At 41.1% G+C, this 23839-nt stretch overlaps 1 protein-coding gene across 12 annotated transcripts in view; it reads right to left on the reverse strand.

Annotated features, from left to right (window-relative positions):
• Positions 1-23839, reverse strand: part of NEK7 (NIMA related kinase 7) — a 120467-nt gene that overhangs the window by 13416 nt on the left and 83212 nt on the right. For 11 of the 12 annotated variants that reach the window (XR_012123010.1, XR_012123009.1, XM_037004675.2 and 8 more), the window contains 4 exons: positions 18795-18903; positions 17812-17919; positions 4289-4383; positions 145-258 (listed from right to left, as the gene is read on the reverse strand). Coding sequence is in view for 10 of the 12 variants with exons in the window: in XM_037004675.2 (XP_036860570.1) it covers positions 145-258; positions 4289-4383; positions 17812-17919; positions 18795-18903 (426 nt within the window). In the remaining 2 variants the exon portion in view is untranslated. The remainder of the gene's footprint in view (positions 1-144; positions 259-4288; positions 4384-17811; positions 17920-18794; positions 18904-23839) is intronic. The other variant, XM_037004678.2, reaches the window with a different exon arrangement.

Raw genomic sequence — 23839 nt, forward strand, 5'->3', positions numbered from 1 at the left:
GACAATGAAGACAGAATGAGAAGTGCCATTTCTGCCACCCACACTCGTCATTTGTATTTCTGGATAAAGGGACATTTTTTAATAAAATGCAAATATTAGTAAAATGAACAACAGGAAAAACACACAGACTGAACGGTGACTCACTTCCTCCGAGTAGTGGTCCGAGGGAAGAGGCGGGTAGTCACACTGCTCTATCTTCTTGCACAGCGAGTACAGGTTCATCTTGTCGCCGTAGAAGGGGCTCTGCAGCGCGGCCATCTGCAAGACACCCGTGACACCGACGTGCACACGCGGCCCCTGACGGGGAGCTCGCACAGCCCGTTACACCGGGGAGAGACTGATTTCAAATACTTTAAATAAAGTTCTCTGGGCATTTTGATTTTTACCAATATCCCTCTCTGAGAATTTATCAAGTTCTAAAAATCTTGGTTAAATTTCTGCTTATTTTTTCAACATTTAAAATTCCCTAAAAGGAAGAAATGCTTAACACATATTTATTTATATACATATGCAACATTAAAACATTAAGAAAAAGAACATGAAGTACTTAAGACTCTGTGTCTGTAATACCACCCAATGGCCAGTACACCTCATGACTGGACAGGCATGGTGGAGGAAGGGGGGCGTAACCACGTAATGGTTTAAGCATAACAAAAACGAAACTGGGCTTAAGACTGAACTGTGACCTAGCAATGGTGTAGAGACTGGAATGCACAGCATTTTGTCTTGCCTAACAGTTTCTGCAGGGAAAGGGTATTTTGAGAAAAAGAAATGTCTTTTCATCTGAATGTTGCAACTGATCCTCAAGTAGTTTAACTTCTGAATTAGAACTTCTTTTCTTCCAATAAAGTCTCAAAACACTAAATAAATACGTTCAAAAGCTTGACAAGTCATAGTTGCTACTTCAAGACATCCAAAGGAGATGTTTATGCAGGAAAAAATGACTCAAAGAATGAATGACTTAAAAAAAGGCATTACTGTATTTTAATTTATCTTAAGACAAGGTTCTAACTTGACATTTACAATGTGAGCAGGTACTGCGGTGAGCAGGGTCACAACTAAAACTCAATTTAAAATGTTCACATTCTGTTCAAAACCTTCTGAATCTTTGAACCACAGCAGCAAGAATACAACGGAGCATGCAAGGTTGCCCCAAAGTCAGTCACCCTTTTCTACATGTGCTAATAAGTTTGATTTTGGAAGGACAATGTGTACATTCCCCAGACAGGCAGAGTGTGTGTGAAACACGCTGGTCCGTGCTGTGCTACTCAGTGCGCGCCAGCGGGGACAGGACAAGCTGAAAATGGCTCTCATCTGTCTTCTGGCGCCTGAGACGGGGTTTAACTCCTTCGGAGCCTCACACGAGGAGGGGACTGCATCGGAAACCCAACCCACAAAGTAGCTTGATTTCATTTGTGCTTAGCCTGTATTTTATAGAATACCTGCATAAACCTACATAAAACAACCTTAGGAATAGCCGTTCCACATAAAGAGAAAAAAGCAAAAAACAATTTGAATGGCCCTAAACAGAAAAACCCTCCATCTGAGAGGAAATTTCCAGAAGAGGAGGTACAATAATCACGTTTTTTATTTAAAATATGAGGACCCTTTATGATAACACAGATTATTATAAATGCACCTTAAAAAACACTGCCCAGATAACCTACGGTCTCTCCATGTTTGCAAAACCCCTAAGTAAATGTACAGAGTCATTATCATAGGCTAGTGCATTAGGGTACTTTTGTCTTAACACTACAGAGTGTTAAAAAAATCTGCATGTCCCCTAAGGAGTTAAACAGGAATAGTATATTTTCATGCATCTCCTGCTTTGACAGATGAAAAATGTCAACTGTCCTGTTTTTATTTTCAAGCTTTTGCACTATTCATCTGGTTCATTAGTGCATCTCGATGCTGCCCCTGACAGCTGCTCGCCCTCTCCTCCCAGCAGCTGAATTTTTCAGGCTAATTTGATCCTCCACACTGAGACGATCGCCAGAATGACTGACGTGCTCCCTGACCTGCAGGGTCTGACTTTCCTGATTAGTATTCTGGGGGTATTGGCGGACGAAAGCCCACTGTCTTTCTTTGGGGCTGGTGGCAGCTCTCTCTTTTTTTGAACTGTAAGCCACCAACCTACAACCCTGTAAGGATGCAATCGCTGCGCTGAACAATAAAGGGAATGTGTAAAACCTACTTTTCCATGTAAAGGTCTGTGTAGCGAAAGCACAGCATCTTGATTTTAATTAGTAAAGTCTACTCTGTTGCATATCAATTAAAACTGTACTGGTAGGTTTTTTTTTTTTAGGTTTCAGGAATATTTGAAAGTCTAATTTTCTGGCTTTAAAATACATTCTCAAAAAAGCTTTCCTATTCCTTCATTGGTAATAGTAAATTCTTAGTGTGATACCATATGAATAATCTGTGTGATGTTATAGCCAATTTTTAAAGCTAAATTGCTGGTTATTTCTATTAACATTATACTGAAACACAACTAGAAGGTCAACAACATAGAGGAGAATTAAGTCTTTAGAGAAATTCTACTTCTTCTAAATGACTTGCATGAAGGAATTGACAAAATGCACTGAGATGAACACTAATGTTAACATGATAAATACTTTAACTCAAAATCACCCACAACACATAAACTCATAGACAGAAGAGTGTCCAAAGAAATAATTTTTATTTTGGTGATCAACCTTAAATAAACTTAAAAATGGGTCACTCTGACTTACAAAGGCAAATTCAGAATGTGAAGAATTGTTTTGGCATTAGAGTCTGTTGGCCCTAAGATTTATACAAACTTCTAAAAAAACACTTACTACCCTCAACTAAACTTTCTTTTTCATTGCTAAGCTTAATCTCCACAGCGGAAACCAATTTGCTGTTTATTTTTAGGTATTTAAGAAGAAAATGCTACTTTGATATTATCAGACTATGGCCTGATAGAATCTAAGGTTACCAAAACATATAAAATATTTTAGAGTGCACAAAGTGATGTTTAAACCTAAAAGTAACTTAATATATCAAATCAGTTCAGGATTATAACAAATTATTAGCAGACTATAACACAGTGGGCATAAATCTCTTTTTGATCTCATGTACCTAAAAATTATCCTAGCGATGTCATTTAAGAACATTTAAAAATCCTTTCTTTTTAAGTGGTCATTAGTCACTGTGGTAGGAAAAACAAAATAAATAATCTCACATTCCTTAAATTAAGGAAAGTTTAATATGCAAATCAGTAAAGATCATGATACACATGAAAAACAAACCTTGTGATGCTGTCTTCCACATGACATTTGAGTAATTAAAACAGACGATCTCATCATATATTTTATTTAAGTCAGTAAGAAAAGCGACAGGAAATACAGAGGAAGAAATAGAAATACATTGGTTTCTGTCTGTCTGCTTTAGATTTCCTTTGTATACATAAAATATGAAAATTACTCCATGTATTATTCTCCTCCATTTTATTTTATTAGGAGTCATTAGATGTAGACTAATTAACAGCTCTGACTCACAGCCTATATTCCTAGAAATTATCATTCAGTTAAAGAATAAAATGACAGCAGTCACTGTAGCTTGAGTATTCTCTAATATCTTTACTCTGTAACATGATATAAAACATGCCAATAAAATGCTTTCTCCTACACACCCAAATAATTGTACTGCAATGTTTGCCAAAGGATCTGCCTACATGATTCCATCCTCCTTCGGTAAATTATTACCAGTAGGAAAGGAGAGAGTATGTACTGAGTTTTACCAAGATAAATTGTTACTCAGGGAAACTAAATTGAGTGATAACCTAGAAGAATTACCTATTTACCTTCTATCTGAATTACTGAATTACTGTACATAAAAGTGAAAAAATTTGATAAGGATATTTACCATGCTTTCAAAATTCAAATCCATTCCATCATACATACCTCTCCTGCTACTATGCGTGGATAAGCAAGTTATTTTATAGCTGCTGAAATGTATATTTTTATAAATAAGATATGCGGAAAAACACTAAAGTTAAGATTTTATGTTTATAAACATCATTATAAAACTAAAATTTTCATCAGAAGGGAACACTGAAAATATATAACAGGAGATAAATGTATAGGAATGTATAGTTACTAAATTCTATTAAGAAGTTACATTAAGTCAGTGAATTAACTCTTCATAATTAAAAAGGTATTCTTAGACACCACCCAGAAAAAAATGAGTGTATACTATAAGGATGTGGGAAGTATGTTACAACAAGTAAAAAAAATAATATATGGAATTTATCAACATTACCTACCTCATATAGCAGACAGCCAAGAGACCAGATGTCAGACTTGAAGTTGTATCCGTTTTCATGTATTCTCTCCGGAGACATGTAATAAGGTGTACCCACTACAGAAAGGAAACCAAACAGAACAAGCGGAGTATAAAAATGAAACAGCTGTGGTAAGAAATTACACACAGAATGCTAGATTTCAAAAAATGTCAACAAAATAATTCATAAGAATCAGAAAAGCTTTTTGAGAATACTCAAAACTTTTACATTTCCTTTTTACTCCCTGACCCTTAAGCAGAACACAACATCTGTCCTATACTGGAAAGGGTGTGGTGGATTCCACTTTAATTTATTTCCTTTTGATCAATCCAAGGAGAAGCTCAGGGTAATTTGAGAGAAAAAAAGGGATTCTAACAAGAAAACCTACTTTAAGTGATTCACACTGGCTTCATTTCTTTATTTTTAAGAAAATATGGCTTGCATAGCCCAAATAAGCATAATGATATTGCTATCTGAATATAAATAGCAATATGTAACAATTTAGTAAAGTATGCATAAATAAATCATATTCAACTTTAGAAACATCCCTTAGAAGACAGTCGTAGCTCTTAAAATTACAAAAGACATCATCAGTACCTTACCGTCACTTAAGAAATAAAACAACAGACTTTTGGGCATCAAAGGGCTATGTAATAACTTATGTGCAAAGCCATCGGCATCTCTGGAAAGATGTCTGAGTTACTGCTCCTGTTCAGACCCTTTCAAAGCCAAGACACAACAAACAGTTTTTGGTCTTCTGTTTGCTTAGATGTGCGTATCCTTATTTCTCTTTTTTATGACCATTTTAGAAAATTCTAATAGAACATAATTAATGCTAACAGAACTAATATTTATTAAGTATTTAAAAATAAACAAAGGCATATACATTATACTTTGAAGGATAAAAACATTTAAGTGACTCTCAAGGTGAAAATCTTAAATCTCAAATTTAGATGGCTCTATCACTGTCATTAGCACAGGGCTTCGTACAAAAGAGAGAATCAGTTTGAAAACAATACTTAGGAATTTTACTTGCTTGAGGAAAGTTTCAAAAATATGCTGCAACTCAGAGAGAGAAATGCATTCTCCTTTTTCCATTAGTTTCTAAGAACACCCCATGTACTTGCTGCAAATCTTAATGAGACTGTAACTCGTAATACTGAACAGGGATGTACAGTCAGAGGTGACAAGAAGAGTCATACCAACAATTGATACATGATCCACAAAGGCAGGAGGCAGTTTCCAAAAGAACAACGCTGTGAGCGCATCGTGTGTGCAGGAACTATAGTGTGCAAACGGTGAAAACATCACAAACCATGCATCCACAAGAAATCCCATCTACACCGGAATCCGTATTTACTAATAAAGACAGTCCTCCTCAGAATGGGTGAATGGGAAGTATTTATGAGAGTGAAGAAGTGAAAAAAGGGTACACAAACAGGAAGATAAAAGAAATTAAAATAAAACATGAGGTATTCAGATATGAATTAATAGGACAAACTTAAAGAAACAAGTTACCTAATTGCAGCATTTAGCTTGAAGACAAACAAGTAAATTCACCAATATCACACAGCATCTGAAACTCCAGGAAACTTTTAGACATAGCTAAGTTTAAAGAATTTGTACTGCTACTGGGTATGATACACACAAGCTTTCTTAGCTTTGGGAATCCAACCAGTTTCGCCTGTAATTTGCACAGCAACCCTGACCACTGGCCTGTCATCCACCCCTCCATCCAAGGAGGTTTCACCCGTAATTTGCACAAGCGGCCCCGATCACTGCGTGCCACCCACCCTCCACTGAAGGAGGGTGGGGGGAACAGCCGCAGTACCACTCAGCCTCCGCCAGGCTCCTGGCTCCGGGACACGAAGCAAGCGCCTGCAGCAAGGGACGTTCATAGAGGCTTCGCAGAACCCACAGGGGGCACGTGAAAACACAGAAGCCTGAAGGTCCAGAGTTTACCAAAAGCAAAAGTAATTTTAACCAGCAGCTCTGGGGAACCTGCTGATACATCAGGGTTTTGATGTGAGTGTGAAAGACTGATGATAGAGAAAGAGAACAAACACCAGCATTTTACAGAGATTAGCCTCAGCCTAACACCTTCACTGCAACACACAGCAGCCCATGGACGGCCCACAAGCGAAAGGAGCAGAGAGGGACGGACGCTACGGACCTAAACTGAACACGGAAAGAACTTTAACGGGAAAAAAGCCTCTTCTAATGGCCTGCCAAAAACGTAGTTACCAAAAGTGCCATCCTGGGTTAACACTGGTACTTTAAACTTAGACATGGATTCTTCTTCATATGATGACAAACTCCCTATACAAAATATGCACATTGTTTAACATTAAAATTACACATAGCTTGAATAGAAATTAAAACGTACATCTAAGTATGCTACTCACCTCTTTGACTGACACATTTCCAAAAGAATCACTATGTAAGAAGAGGGAGAAGTGTGTATCCTGCACCATAGCGATGAACTGGATACATTCATGACCCACTGAACACAGGCCCGAGGTGGCCGGCACTACCGCCTCCTCCTCCCCCCACCAGCAGCGTGCCTCTGCTCCAGGCCAGGGCTCCTGCTGCCTGACAGAGGGGAGAGGTGGGAGCCCCCTGTGCCGCCCACTGTACCTAGTAGGCAGGTTGAAAAGTTTAAATGCCCAGGAAAATCTGTAATACATTTAACACAGCACATTTTAAACTTAATGAATATATAGTTATTTCCTAAAAATGGTTTTTTTTACTACATGACAGCTGTGTCTCTTACTACTGCTGCCTCCGGAATGTTGTGACTTATAACAGCTGTACCAGGAAAGGGAGAGCTGTGGAGTGACATGATCGGATGTTAAAATGATCGTGCAAGTGACCAACCGCAAAGGAGCCCGAACACCCGGGACGCGTGACCCCACTGCCTTTCGAGAATTTATGGCCAGGAGTACGATGGAATATATTTTACTGTGGCAGATACTTATGTCATTTTAACCTCCTGACATGAGTGAAAATAAGTAAGAAATAGATAATAACATTGCACAAAACAGAAAGGCTGATATTAGGGGAGAACTGCTAAAAACTGAGAATGCTATCAAGCCTTTCTTTAAAATATACTAAGACAGTCATTCAAATATAAAAAAGTTTTCATTATATTCATTGAACTATTACCTAGGTATAAAAAAAAGCTTTATATTGTATATACTCTATTAATAAATACATTCTAAAATTCATCCTATACAAAATGAAGACCAATTTTCAAAATTCTACAATATGCTTAAGAGTCACAAATTTCCGCTAAAATGATGCTGTATGGATTATATGCTAAATTAATTAATAACTTTCATTTTATCAGAACAAGTTACATACAGAATTTTTTCAACAGTTTACCTAAAAATTTAGCACCATAAATTCTTGAATGAGAAAAAGACTTGAATGAGAAAAAAAAATAGAACCACTGAAGTATTTTTATATGATTAGATCTGGGTTTTGCTATTTTTTGTTTGGGAGGAAGGGAAAACCCAGTCAGAGGTCAGGAAACCTGTTTCACGTGTCACCTGTGCCACGGCCTCGCTAGGAGCACTTGACTTCTCTCTGTTTGTTTTACTCTGCTCATCTGTGAGATGCTGCGACAGGAAGGATGAGACGACTCCTGACATCTCTTCTGCTCTAAAATTCTACAGCCCTCTACAAAAATCCATACAGAAAGTGAAATGGGAAAAAAAGGTAATGCATTCCTTTTTTAACTATTACCTAGGACAGATGAGTAAAGAGTTTTAAGTCAGAGAGCACAAACAAGCCAATTTAGTTTAGAAATGTTGCTTCTTTCTTGTAGAATTAGAGCAAAGTGCAGAAAAGAAAGCTTTGAACATTCCTCACTGGGACAATTAAAAGGATACCAGTCATCTTATACCTCAGTTTGATTTTAAAAATCACACAGACACACACAACTTCGTGGAATAGGAATTAACTTTCACTCTTTCCTTCATGCTTTTAAGTCAGCCCAGAAATTATGTGGGGGAGAGGCCCAGCTTATTTCATCCTAAGGAGTATTGTCAGAGGTCAAGACAGTACGGATGAGGGTGGATCAGTATTTCTCCTGCAAAGACAATTATAAAATAAAATCTGTCATCTTTTCACTATGACTCTGGTAACATTTAAGAGCTTTTAATAATGCAGAGGGAGAAAAACCAGGGAATTTTACTGTTACTGTTATTAGCTCCGGGCACTCTGTTAAATGCAACCCGTGTATTATCTTTCCGAGTCTTTAACAGACTTCATCAGACCCTCCTGTATGGCACCCACTGTCACAGGCGCTGGGGAATCAAAGGCTAACAGGGTTTGCGTCCCTGACCTTATGGGGCTCGTGGGTTGGAGAAACGGGGACTGTGCTGAAGTGGCTTCATGTGAAGCCACTACATTATCTAGTTTTAGAGACAAGGTGTAGGAAGGCCGGTGATCTGCCAAAGATCACAAAACAAGTAAGGCTTGGGCCTGGAACCTAGACCAGGCAGTTCTGTCCCTTGCATTTGAACAGATTATTAAAACTGACCACTGGGGAAAAAAATCTGTATTTTCCAAATTTAGTAGCAGAGAAACCTTCTGCAAGTCGGCATGTACATATAAAAACCCAGGAATAAAGGCCAGGTTCCGTGGGCTACACATGAAAACCATGCTGCTCTGAGGCTGCTCTGATCGCCATAAGGAGATGCTGGTTAATGGTTACTGAGAAGCTAAACGTGCAGTTCAAAATCAGGTAACAGCTTCTTCCCAGAGCAATTATTTAAGTCAGGAAGGGACTGACAGTTAAAAATAAGCCAGTGAAAGTAGCCTTAGTACTGATGGGACGTAAGCTACCCTTTCTGCCCAGACCACACTGGCCGACGAGCGGTACCAGTCAGGGGAAGCTGAACAGAGGTGCCATCAGAGGTGCGGGAGAAGGAGCTGTGACCACAGGTGGCACTTGGCACAAGAATGAAACTGTTTTAATGCCTGGCTTGAGGGCACTAATTTTCCAAGCAGAAATCAGAGGCTATATCACACTTGGAAATGGTGTGGGAAACATGAACCGTACACTCAAGAGACTCTGGTGTGAAAACTCTGCTTTCTGGTTTGAATAATGGCCATGCATTCACTATCCTGGCAACATCACAAAACCAGGGGACTGCTTGTCTCCCTGTAAAGGGTAAGGGGGGGTTTAAGCAATCCTATAACAACACACTTTCCCCCAAAGGGGTTTCAAATATCACCGCGTACAAGGATCAGTATCACAGAGTCCTGGTTAGCTTAGAAGAAGCCTATTTCATTTTCAGGATGTACAAGAAGCATACATAACAACTCGATTCACACATGCACATACAGAAAGAAAATGCTCTACCCCTCCCCTCCGGGACACTGTGAACACACGTGGAGGCCACATGAAGCATTAGTAGTGGCTCGGGCTGGCTTCTCCCTCCCTGGAGCAAACAGGCAGACAGCAAATCAAATACTGCCATCCACAGCAGGTGAGCGCTGAGGCTGAAGATCTGCCTGCGCAGCAGGTAACTACCCCAGCTACTGACAGGATCGCTGGAGTACACGGTGGGGCTAGATTTTATAGATTAACTTTCCTAATTAGGCTTTATTAAAATTGCTTTTTATCCCCTCCTCTATTCCAGTCTGTGGAGGAAGCCACTCCGAAGCAGGACTGTCAGTCAGAAGCCCCTTGGGGACTAAAGAAATTTTTGCAAATATTAAAAAACAGAACTGCCAATAAACCAACAGTAATGACCGAAAGGACTTGTTGCAAAATTTATATCATGCTAAGTGTGGTATTTTCTCCCTTGAAAAGTAAATGTACCTCACAATGTAATAAATAAAACAGCTATAAAGGTCTACAATAAAAATGTGGTATTTTGTCAAAAGAGCTGTCCAAAAAATAAAGTGCCTAATTTCAGCGGTGTGAATTTCCATTAAAACCTCTGACTTGTAAACAATTTCACCTTACCAGGCTTTAGATGGGGATACACAAGATAATGTGACTGCCACGTCTACTGGAAGAGTGTGGTGGGCAGAGTTTTGACCTCCACAGCCATGGCCCCCTGTGTTACCCCTGTGTTTGCTATACAAAATAAGGTTACAGACGTTAAAACAGGGCGATTATGCTGGATCATCAGGCAGAGATGCAATGGAAGGGGCAGAAAAAGCCAAGTATGAGAGGAATTTCACCTGCATTACTGGCTTTGAAGATGGAGGGCCTAAAACACTAGGAAACTGGTACATGCATGTTCATAGTTCATGCATCACATGGGAGAGTAGAACATTCCAGCCAATGTGCTGAGAACTACATGCCAAGAGCCACACGAGGCATCGTGAGGCTGAAGAGGAAAGTATCTGCTTCAATGTCTGACCTCTCCTACCTCACTAGATTGTTTTGGGATGGGATGAAGTGTTTTTTCTTGGTGGAGGGAGTAAGGGAGTAGGAGAATCCAATGCACAAGAAGAGCCCACTGTAAGATGAATAAAGAACGAAATCAGGGTCTTCTGCAACCACACGCGCTCTGGCCTGCTCACTAACTGGATGCCACCAGACCATCGCAGCCGCCTCGAAGCCCGGCTGAATCAGAGGCACCACAGCTCATGTGCGCGGCAGCACGTAGCCCATGCTTGCGTCCAAAGTTTGATGAGTAGTAATTTTTATTATAAATGCTTTAAAAGTTGACCAAAATAAGGTCCTTTTGCAAGAACACCCAGCAAGGATGACTGCAGATGTCTCTGTCAGGTCACCAGGGACAATACCCCAGGGGAGCTCACGAGTCATTCGGCGTTTTAGATATTCTCTCCGCTCAGTTTCCCAGGTCAGCCCTGGAGATCCCTGAGGCTCCTCACGGCCCCTCCCACGCCCACCACCACCACACACGCCATTAGGAGAATCCATCACCCTTCACCTCAACAGCCACAAGTATGTCCAGACAAGAGAGAGACAAACCATATTAAAGGCCGAATGAGGCGTCCTTCCTTCATCTCGGGGCCATGGACAATGCCCACATCCACTGTTTCTGGATTTCCTCTTCCTGGACACATCGAAAAATGACACCATCCCACTCAAGAGCGGCATGGCCACAGACTTTTTTTGGCCAATAAAACAGGAGTGGGAGCAATTTGTGTTACAATTCAAGCAGAAGAGCTAATTAAGAGCCAGTAAGTGATTCTCCATGCCCTCCTCCCCACAGGGCAGCACAAAAAAGTATGTCAGTATGACAGTCACACAGGACTGAACCTGCCCGAAGAGCCCAGTCGCCACACAGAGGGGGCCGCTTCCCTAGACAGCCACCCACAGCCGCCAATGGACTCTGAGTGACCAGAGAAGTAACGTGGGGCCAAGCAACTGAGACCTGGGGACTGTCCCTTGCTGCAGCGTAACCCAACCTGCGCTACCAACAGTCAGTCAAAGTCATCCTCTGATGCGCCAGCCAGTCTCTAACCCATTCACTTAATCAGCATTCACTGAGGATCTATTATGTGATGCCTCCTTCTAGGCACCTGGGATAAACCATGAAACCAAAAGCACAAAGCTTTCCTCACAAAGCTCACACTTCAGCTGGAGACAGAACGCACCAAGCTTAATATGTAAGTTACCCAGCACATAAGGTAATTAAGCCCTAAGGAGAAAAGAGAACCTGAAACAGGGTGAAGACCAGGAATTCTAGGGACGGTGGTGGGTGGTGGTCAGGTCAGCACGAGACAGAGGGTCTCAGAGTCCTGATCCCAAAGGCCCTACCGCCCCCTCCAGAAATCGGGGGAGAAGGTGCCCTGAGGGCTCGCCCACCACCCCCTGCGGCTGCTGCCTTCTAGGCGCAGGAGGGGCTCCTCTGCATCATCATTGCAGGCAGTAAGGGGAGCCGGACATGATCTGACTAAAATTTATATATGTGAGATATGTAAAAATTACTTCCTGTATTCTACTATATTTTAAATATTCAAAGGTAAAGAGACTTGATCCCTTACAAGTGGCCCCTGGGTCAGAATACTTACATCTGCTGAAGAGAGACTTCAGAGTAAGCTAAGAAGTGTGTCCAAAGTATGTGCCGTTGGTGACACGGGACAAGTGACACCCTGACCGCTGTGCTCCTGGTTCACAGGTTTGGGAAGTTTTAGTCTGCAGGTCAGAAGACCCACTTCTTTAGAGGTATCAGCCGAAGCTGCTGGTAGACAGAATGGTCACAAAGAAAGACTTCAGGACCCTGAAGGCCTGTCTCCTGTTTATTTCTAAACCTTGAAGCAGCAACAACAGATCCAGGGGGACAGCGAACCGCTTTCACGCGTAGGGTCCTAAGCAATGTACACAGCAGAAAGAAGTAATTCCAGGTGGAAGTGAATAACAACAAATCAGAAGAGTGACAGAGAAAGGGAAAATCCCACAGGTGCCGGCAGAGCGGGAGGGTGAGCCGAGACTCGGAGGCCACAGACCTGCTCGCTTCCTGTAGCCCATTCACCTCTCTGCTTTGGTTTCCGGGGCTCCGCGTGGGACACCTGCACCCACAGCTCACTCTATCTGCAAGAGCCTCGGGAGCTGAATGATTTGCACCTGCACAGATCTGGCGTGCATTTCATCACCGACCCCCTGCGACTGACTCACACATCTGACCAGCTGAACTGACTGAACAGCAAGTCAGGAGAACCTCTAAAAGTAGGTAAAACAATGTGAAGCTGTCACTAAGTAAGTAAACAGTGTGAAAGCACCGTGAACACATGCCAGTGTTTCCCAAACTGCAGGTCATAACCCACAAATAAGTTGTGAAATCAATTTGGTAGCAACTGGCATTATTTTTAGTAAATAAAACAGAACACACAACATCAGAGTGCACTGTGGTTGTAATGGGAAACACCATCGCATGAAACTTTCACTTCATTATATGGTTATGCTCCTCTGGGCTTACAATGCTGGTGGCGTTGCTGCCAGGAAATCTGAAAGCCACTTACCTAGACAAGGGAGAGAGATGTCCTCATAAATTTAAAAAGTGTAGACACGTATATAACAAACTTTCAAACATCTGTAACATTTACAAGAATGATGAACGATAGGAAAGGAGAGAGGGCAAAATGCACAGGGATGTGTACCGTCCTACAATAGTGTCCCTGGCACCTTCTGTGGCAGTCGGTACAGAGGCACTCAGTGGACACCTCACTCAACCTGAGTTCTCGTGCAGAACAGGGCGGAGGTGGACAAACCCCAGAGCCCGTCTCACTATAGGCAGCGGCGGCGGCCTGCCCTCTGGGCTAAAGAACATGGGTGCTGCCTCCGCCCAGGGCTGGAGGGGTGCTGGGGGTACCTGCCAAGCCTTCAAGGTAGACAGAGCCCAGGACGCAGAGGGGCCTGCTGATAGCAGCCAGCACCGGGCATAATCACCCTCAGGAAGACGGAGACGGGCCAGAGCGCTGTCCTCACCCCAGGTCACGGGGCTCTGGTCGCTGCCCCTCACGAGAGGTGCCACTGCACCCAAGAGAGCGCAGGCTCTTCCTGCACCCAGCCAGCACCCTTCCTTCCACAGCTCGGCAACCCGTGGGCACAGCTATCCCACGTCCGCCCCTCACCCTGGCTGCTCTTCGGCTGGCTGAAGCCACTGCTGTCCCGGCCCTTTACCCCTGGCCGTCCGCATCCCTCTAACCTCAGCTCAAAGCCCACGTCCCCTCAGAGGCCGAGTCTGACTGCCCTCCCTAAAACACGTCCCTGACTTGTCACACTCTGTCACACGGCTGAAAGGCATCTGATTCCTGTGTTTCTGTTATCCCTTCTTCCCGCCACAAGGAGAAATGAAGATAAGGGCTTGTCTTGTTCAGGCCACATTCCTAATCACTATATTAGCACCTAAATAGCTAATAAAAAATATATCAAAGCTGTTTTTAAATTAACTGGTTCAGGTACTTAACAAATTGCACATGGATTCCCCCTCTTGCCCTCTCTGGATTCTGCACCTCACACCACCACCACAGTGTGGCACAGACACCTTACATTTACAGCCTGTCACAGTGCTTGGAAAACATTTCTACATTCATTCCAGTATTAGGTTAAGTATTGACTAGAGGTAACAACATAGGATGGTTATTGCCCACATTTCTATTTCTATATGTAAGTCTGGAAACTGAGCCTTTGAAAATCAGTCATGGCTTGATGAAGGTCCTGCAGAACAATCGGCATGTAAATCCAGATGCCTCCCATTCTCTCCACAACACGCTCTCTCTCCTGTTCGGAACGCAGCCCCAGGAAAACACAGCCGGCACACAGGCAGGACCGTGTAGTCAAGCGACAGAACGGGGAAGGGGAAGGCTCCCGGCTCTGGAGCCCCGACAGCTAAGCCGAGGGCTTTGCATGACATCCTTTAGGCAGCAGGGAACCATCAAGGGTCTGGGGGAAAGTCACATGATCAGGTAAAGTCTCAGAGGAAAGTAAGTCTGCTAAGAATGGAAAACTGATTCACAAGGAATATCAGAAACAAGGGAGAATGTCTTCCCAGCCCGAACATGAAGCGATCACGGATTACGGAAGAGCAATAGGAAGCAGAGACGCTGTGATCCAAGGCCTGTCCTGGGAGCAAGGAAGCGGCAGGGAAACATAAAGGCCTGGGATTTTTTTTCCAACTTTGAGGATTTGAACATGGCCCAACATCCAAAATCAGATTTAGTACCTGTAATTATTAGACCTGTATTCAAAGAATTACTCTATTCTACATTGACAAACTTTCACGTTTTAAAAATTGGTTCTGAAAACTGGCTTGTTTCATGACAACACAACGTTGATTTGCTCATGGAACAAATGAAACAAACAACATGCAAAATGAACAACTGAAAAATTCAAAGCTTTCCAATTTCTTAAGGATTGTTAAATACAGAAGATTGAGAAGTGTGTATTCCTATTAGTGAGTCAATAAGCATGAAAATGGTATTATTCTTTATTTGATTTTTTGAAGAATAAAATGTATATTGGAAAAAGAAAGTATAAATGCATAATTTCAACAAGACGTTTCTAAAATTCTATATGTTTTTGCCTTTTTAAGTTAAATTCCTGAAAACATCTCCTTTACAAAGTCAAATGAAATTTGGCTCCAGGATACACTTCATTTAAAGTAAATTTACTCAGATTTTTCTTTATGAACTACATACAGATCTCATTTATTTTTAGTTTAACTTAAAATTTAGACCTGCTCTATGGATAAATCATGCCCTACAGATTTTATCCTCAATAAAATTAGAAAACAAATCAACATATAATAAAACCTATAGTTCTATCATACTTTCTGTAAACAAATTTGTATAGGTGGTCATATTTTCAAATGCTTTTTGGAACCACTCTTAGAAGCAATAATTTAAGTTTGCCCTTAAAAATAAAAATATGAGAATTAACATACAAGGGCAATAATTCTTTAAAAGTAAAAATTAGGATCAACTTGTCAACAATAAGTGCATGTCAGGACTTCTATCCTTGTTATTTCACACATATTCTTTGTTAGCAGAGAATTTTTCCTGATCCTTTTCAATAGGACTTTTATTAGATCCAAACAGCCCCCTTGGTAGGCTAGAGTTCAATTCCTAAAGTGAGATTTAGTCTCAAACCGTCAACATCTTCACAGAGAAGACTAGAAGGAATAAAAGAAATTTGCTTAATTTTAAGAATGTGCTTTTTTCAAAACAATATGAAAAATAGTACTTGTGAAAGAAGTTACTTTTCCATTGATTCATTCATCAAAAACTGTCCCAATGTTATTTTCTCAATGGCTCTACTTTAGGTGTCTTAGAGTGTCTATAATTATGTGCATTCCCACTTATTTTCCATATATGGTATATATATACACATATATAGAACTGCACGACTCAAAGTGAACTGACTCAGATAAAACCTGAAATTAGAAATTCCTAATGAATTATTAAGTCTATTAAAATTATATTCTCTGTATCATGTAATTCAGACTTACATATCACCTTAGTTTGAAGATGCATATATGTTTGTAAACCCTGCCTAGAACTTTTGTACAAGACTGTGACAGGCAAAACTGTCAAGAGCTGGGTTTCACAAGCTGGGTCCTTAGGGCCAGGAGACTACAGCACGCTCGGAGCGGGTCTGCAGAGCAGCATTTAGGAAGTACACGTGTGCACGAGCGCGTGCAGTGGGTGTGAGGGCGACCTAGCCTTTGTAAGTGCATGACCGACGGGGTGTGGCGAGCCTCCTGGCCATCGCACGGTGACTGTGTTTGCCAGTGGCCAGTGGCACTAGGCTCCTTCGTAGGAACCCTCCACTGTTGGCCTTTGGGGACCTGTAACTTCCAAACAAAACTTTATTAAACAACTACTCAAATGTGGGCATTTCTTATGGAACTTTTTATCAAATTTTCTGACCCAGAAAATTTGTAAATCTCTATAAGAATAGATGGAAAGGAACAGAAAAAAACAGTATTACTTGCATCAGCTGAAATTTTATGCCCATAAGGTACCAAACAAAACAAACTGTGGAAAGGGTCAAGTATTACCTTCCCAACACTGTTCAAATTAGGGTCCAGAATTTCATCATTCAGCAAATAATGGACCAGGTGCCAGATTACAGCAATTAAAAGTTGAATGGCAGGTCCAGGCCACACAGAACCTCAGGAACAAAGTCAGAGAAATGTCAAGCGTCCAGGCAACAGAGTCAAATGCTGACTACAGTACTTGGCCACGAGGTATAACTTACTTGCTACTCACCAGGTCATTTAAAAGTGCTTATTTCACATTTAAAAACAGTAATTTTTTTTTTAATCAGTGGTTTTCAATATAATTGTTACACCAAAAATGGAGCCACATTAAATTGGAACCAACTTATTTTGATCTTAATTCTTATTTAATTCTGGTTGCCACCATCATAGCCACGTCTTCGACTGACAACGAGGAACTACGACCCAAAGAGCTGTACGAGAAGCTCTATCACCCCCTTTAAGTGATTCAGCTTAAACACCAATTCTTCCCGGCAACTGGATGACTTTCTCTCTATTGTTAACATAATGTAGTAACAACATTCAGTTCCATTTTAGGTACTGCTTTATTATTAGCTCTAGAATGAAAAAACTACATACATTTTCTATTTACAATTTAGGGGAATTTTTTCCTCATTAGTCAAATACTATCTTTAGGTTTCCCCTCTGTAGTAATTACAACCGTATGTGTGATTTTATAAATAAATATTTACAAACTACTGTAGTATTTTTAAATGGCCAGGTGACGACCTCCTTTAATATATGCTTTCTTCATATTATCTGAATGTCATTAAATGTAGAATCAAAGGAATGCTCCACATTTACAGGTAAAACCCATCTGTTCATTAGCATTTTCTTTTACCAAGTGTTCACCTGGGTACCCAACTGTCATGTGAATGGACACATCATACCTAACAGAGAGCTGCAGGTATCTGCTCAGGGTCTGAAGATTAAAGTTCTGTTTAGAATTTAAGAGCCAGAGACGCACAAACACACAAAGGTAGCCCCGCAGGCGCGCCGTGTGCCTCTCACCTAGAGAATGCGCCGCTGTGGTCTTGGAGCTGAAAAAGCGGCCGAGCCCGAGGTCGCCGAGCTTGACCACCCCAGTGGCTGTGATGAACACATTAGCTGGTTTTATATCTGCGAGTAAATGAGGGGATCCGGGGGAGATGGTGTTAGTTCCGGTTTTCTCAAGGGATTAAAGACCACTTTTCATGGTGGAATTTTAAATGTATCTTAAAAACGAAAGTCAGTTTGAACTGTGAACCAGTCACTTTATGTTGAGTAATTCTGCTACACCCTGACATTTCTGAGTTGTCAGTCTTCAGGGCTTCTCATCATGCTGCACGGTCACTCTACTTTCATTTAAAACACATTTTGTTTCCCACTTTCAAATAAAGTTCTGCGAAATTTAACGAATATAAATTTGTGTCCTTTTCATACCACTTTAGATAACTCTTACTAAATATTAATTTACTGATATATTTACATAAAACATAAAGTCGTGACTCTATTTGCATACAATTATTTACTTAGATGACCTTAGAAATCTCAAGTGCTTAAATAAACTGCACTGAAATTTTTCACACCCAAAATCCATGGATAAATTTCTTAGGGATGTAACCTTCACACACACACACTGCCCAACCAGCAGATAATCAGAAATATGGTAAGAGCTAATGCTGAAAATTAACAATCTAAGAGGCCATAATAGACATTGTTCATTTGGGGAGAAAGCAGTATCCTGTGCCTTCTGCATGTCCCACTGTTTTCCTGCGTCTCTTCTTTTTGTCTTTACCACCATAATAGCAAAATGCTCAGAACAGTCAAAGAGAAAAATAATATTCTCATTTAAAACCAAGGAGGGAGGGCTCTACTCAAAGGTCTATCATTCCGGTAAAATCATATTCTGGAAATCAATCACCCGAGGCAGCATGATGCCGTGCATCATTCTCAGACTGCCTGACAGCCGCATCGCTCCGAACGACACGAGAAGGCGCTTGCAGTTCGCTTACCTCTGTGCATGACCCGCCGGGAATGCATGTGCTCCAGCGCGCTGCAGAGCTGCACAAAGTACTTCCAAACAGTTCTTTCAGGAATTAGCCTCTTTTGTTTCTTAAAATGCTTTTAAAAAAGATTAAAAATAAGAATCATAAGAACTAAATTCCTTAAGATTAGATTCTGACATGCAAAAAGTAGTAGGCTGGGGAAACACCGCTTTCATCCACCTATTACCCACGAAGAAGCGGGACACCCACAGCGCGACGGCCCAGACAGCACCCACAGGGCAGCTGCGTCCCCCCCCCAGGGCATCTGAAGTTAAGCAGCGGGCCATGCCGCACCTCTGTGAGATGCAGCTATTCAAGAATTAACATGTCTACAAAATAATTTCTTATCCTAAAAGGAAGATGTCAAATTTCACTTTAAGAAGCCAGAATAAAATAGTTCAGAAACCTGAAGGTAATTATGTTCACTAAAAGTCCATTCTCAGGACAAACAGTTTCACTACAGAATTTCTTTTAAATACTGAACCACCTTTTTTCCTGCATCACTTAATTTGTTAAAAACTAAAAAAAAGGGATTTATTTTTTAAGTTTTATGAATATATCTCCGTGGTACATTACAAGTCAAACTTGCACTCTGAACATATGAAACAACTTCATGGGAGAAAACCATCACGGGGAAGCTGGGCAAAAAATAAATACCAGCAAGCTGGTCAGGAAAGGGCACCTGTCCTGCACACCAGGGCGTCACTGACACAACTGCAAAGCCAGCAGCAAGTGCTCACGCCCACCTTCTACGTTACACTCTCTAGAAGAACATACTACTGATACACTCATTCAAGAACAAGGTTCTTAGCTTCACAAGATGCATAAAGATTCATTATATAAAAATTATTTTTAAAAAGCAAAAATGCAATTGTTTCCTATTTAACATTAAATTTGCATTTAAAGAAACATGGATAAAATTTTCTGATAATTTTAACTTTTCAAAATACATATTTATATATCAACATTTAAATATGTACTTAAATGCATTTTCTCTGGAAACGATATTTTCATTAAGTTCTATGACTGAATATGGAAACCGTAGTTTAATTAATTGCAAAACAAGAATTGCTGTCAGTTTTTACCCCTGTGACCAGCTGCGGGCAGGCTGAAAGGGAAAACCATACAGGGGAATCTGCTGATGCCTCTACTGTGTAGTTAGCACAAGATTATACCTACTGCTTCATATGCACTCAATACACCAAAGGGTAAATCTTTTAGGAAAAGCTAATAACTTTAGGTTAATCTTTATTTATAACACATACTATGGAAATAAATTTATTAGCACTTTCAATGGCTATTACATCAGAAGCAAAAAAAAAACAAAAAAAAACAAAAAAACAATGAGATGACCAGGTAATTAAAAACCAAATCAGAGTATCACTAAAATGCTGAAAACCTCCCATATCATGTTTCATTATTAGGTATTTTTAATCGCAGACTGTCCACATCAGTTTACACTATGGGGCAGAGCTGCAAGACCAGTTGTATACACATAATTCTCTGTCAGCCTTGGAATGGGTCCAAATAGGGGCGTCTACGCGCTCTGCCCAGGCTGGATCAGCAGATCAGGGGACCGTCCGATGCCACAGGATGACGGGGTGTGGGCTCCTTTTCATTCAGAAATAAATATACCGTATCACGTCAGCATAAGGCCATGAAAGAAAGATGTTATGCTTCAATACAGATTCTGAAATCATCATGATTATAATTAACTTGGCAGCTTATTTTTAAAGTCGTATTATTTAAAAAATAAAATGTACAGGGAAAGGCAGAACGAAGAAGCCGCCCCGAGATGCACAGCAGGGAAGGCGCGGCCATGCCGGATGGTCCGACCCGGGGGCCCCACGCCTCTCCTCGGGGTAAAGACTGCACACCGGCCGACCCCAGGGGGGTGGGGACAACACCCTGCACACCGACCGACCCCAGGGGGGTGGGGACGACACCCTGCACACCGACCGACCCCAGGGAGGTGGGGACGACACCCTGCACACCGACCGACCCCAGGGGCGTGGGGACACCACCCTGCACACCGGCCGACCCCAGGGGCGTGGGGACACCACCCTGCACACCGGCCGACCCCAGGGGGGTGGGGACGACACCCTGCACACCGACCGACCCCAGGGGCGTGGGGACGCCACCCTGCACACCGGCCGACCCCAGGGGGGTGGGGACAACACCCAGACCTGGGACCTGGATCTCCACATTAGGAGCAGGCTTCTGAGGAGTGATTGTATTAGTTTGACTTGGTCATAAAATAAATCAAAGGCAGTTTATTATGCCAGTGGTATCTCCCAATGTTTTTTATGTGTCTCTTTAAACATATGGGGTTTTTCAACCATTCCTTAAATGCAAGATTTTTTTTTCTTTTTTTTGAGAAAACCAATACTTATGATGAGAAAAGCCCATCTGTTCTGAAGGTGGCACTGTTGCCTGTCTCTTAAAAAGAGGATGAACAGAAAAAAACACCGTGGAAATATGAAATCTTTTTACTACCGGTAAAATGTATCTTAGCACCACAAAGCAGGAACTTCCAGAACTGCAAACAATTAAGGGAAAAGAACAACCTTTCCTTGACCCTTACTCTAACGTACACACCTTTTTAAAAAGTTAATTCTTTAGTCATTAGCATCACTGTTCAAAGATATTTTTCTCTTAAAAAAGGACAGAAATATATTTAGCTGTAGATGAAAAAATATCTAAAGCCAACATACAGAAATTTTTTTGAAGTACATATATTTGTCATATGCTAAGTTTTTAACAAGGCAATAAATAATGCAAACTTTTTAAAGGTTACTAACAATAAAGATTTATGTGAAAAAGATTATGTGATATGGCACTTTTACTTTATTTATGTAATGAACTAAAACTGTAAATTTTTCAAACCTGAAAATAAAATACATAAAAATTTATAAAGAGGCACCAATTACCATTCAGGTTTACCTGATTACTTGGATGTGATTTTACTTAGTTTTTCTTTTAAAGTAGGCTACTTTTCTCTATGCAAAGCTTCAAATATTGTTCATTTTAAAAGCATATTTTCTACCTCTACTAACATTATTCAAGTAAACATTGAGCTCAAATCCAAAAAACAGATGTAAATGTCAGTCAATTTACATAGAAAATGTATATACAGACTGATCAGACTATATTCTCAGTTATTCATCAAAAGATTCCCAGTGTTTCTCTTGGGTGAGATTCAGCATATCTGGTAAAACACATTTGCACTGCCACTTAAGTAACGTATACAGCATAAAAAAGACTAGCTGATACAAGCCGGTTCTATTCAAAGGTTAAAGGTTTTGGCAAAACACTCACACCTTTTTTTTAATCTTCAAACATCTTCCTACAAATTAAATGCCCAAGAGACCAAACCCAGTTATGGAATGGAACTGACTAAATCCTTTGGACTCAGCTGGACCCCTGGGTTCCTGCACACACACCACAGCTCCAAGCAGAACACATCATTTATTTCTAAGTTCTGCCATTCCAGCATTCCTCCTCAAGAAATCTTAGGAAAAGCTTCAGTGATATTATCCGGAATAAGCTCAGAAAATGATATTCTTGTCTCAGTAAAAACATAATCTCCATGGTCTACCAAAATATCTGAGTCCAGTGTGGTGTGCTCATCTTTGGGAGGGGTCTCACACAGCACCTCTGGAGTATCCAGCCCACCCGGGGGGCCGTCGGGGCCCTGCACTCGGTTAATGCTCTGCCGCTGCCATTCGAATATCACGATGATGTGACAAGAGGACTCACAATTATGTAGCTGGTGTAAATGTGCCACTAACATACTCCATATTCATCTTTTAATAACAGATCCAATCACGAGGCTTGACAGTAACTAGCTGTGTGACCTTGAACAAGCCCCGTAACCTGGCCGGGCCTCAGTTCCCTCCCTGCATTACACGATGAATCAAGTGGTCTGCCACCTCTGAACTGTATGGTTCTACAACCTCAGTTACAAATAAAACATAAATAGCAAATACTGCTTGGTACATTTTCACACTTAAAAACAGTAACCTTTTACTGGTATGCCCTATCTTGCAAAAATAAAAACAGAGCAACAATAATAATAATACCTCGGAGCCCCCATAGGTCCAGTTAACACTATCCATGGCCTTCACATGAGATGACAGGTCGTTAAGAGTCCTTTGCTACGAACTTGTAATTAGGTCAAACATCTGCCATCAGAAGGGGTGTTACGTTCCCACGCAAACAACTCTGCAATTATGGTGCATTTTTGTAAGAACACATTTTGCAGTGGTTATTTCAAAGAACTGAATGCAAAAACAATGGGGGAAGGAGGGCCTCTGAAGGCATGGCTGGCAGTTCTCAGTGTAGTTTGATCTTCCGTGGAAACACCTTTCTTCTGAAGGCGTAAGGAGGTCACAACAGACTAAGTGCACAAACATTTGCCATATACACAATTTTGGGATAAGTGAGTCTCGGTTCCGATTCTGGTATGTGATACCGACACAACACTGACCCGGAGCCTGTGAGCCGCTCACTGAAATTCAGGCCGAGTAGGAGGCGCCTGGCAGCCATGAGATCACCGAAAATACTATCCCCGGCATTGCATTTTATCTGCTATGATGAAGGATTTCCCATCCACACTCTACTAGTCCTTTTCCTTCCCTGTAATGTTGGGAAAAACCACTAAGAGTCCTCAGCTGCTTCTAGATTACAACACAGTATCAGTGCAATCTATTCATTCCCCAAAGTCAAAATTGTAGAGGTTAATAACAGAAGCTGAAAATATATTTCATCTTAAGTAGAAAATGTGAAATGGGTAAAGAATTTTTCTGAGCAAATGAGCCTTGGGGAGGGGGACTTAAATTATTTAGCAACAAGAAAAATAAGCCCCTATGAAGTCACAATGTTCTTCCCCCAAAAGGCAGGAAATGTTGCCTTCTGAACATTAGCACATTACTATCACGGAAACTTAGCCAGGACACTTAAAAAAATTAACGAAAAATATACAAATGCATCATTATTATTACTATAAAGAA

The sequence above is a fragment of the Manis javanica genome, chromosome 11 (assembly GCF_040802235.1).
Source record: "Manis javanica isolate MJ-LG chromosome 11, MJ_LKY, whole genome shotgun sequence".
In the NCBI taxonomy this organism is placed as follows: domain Eukaryota; kingdom Metazoa; phylum Chordata; class Mammalia; order Pholidota; family Manidae; genus Manis; species Manis javanica.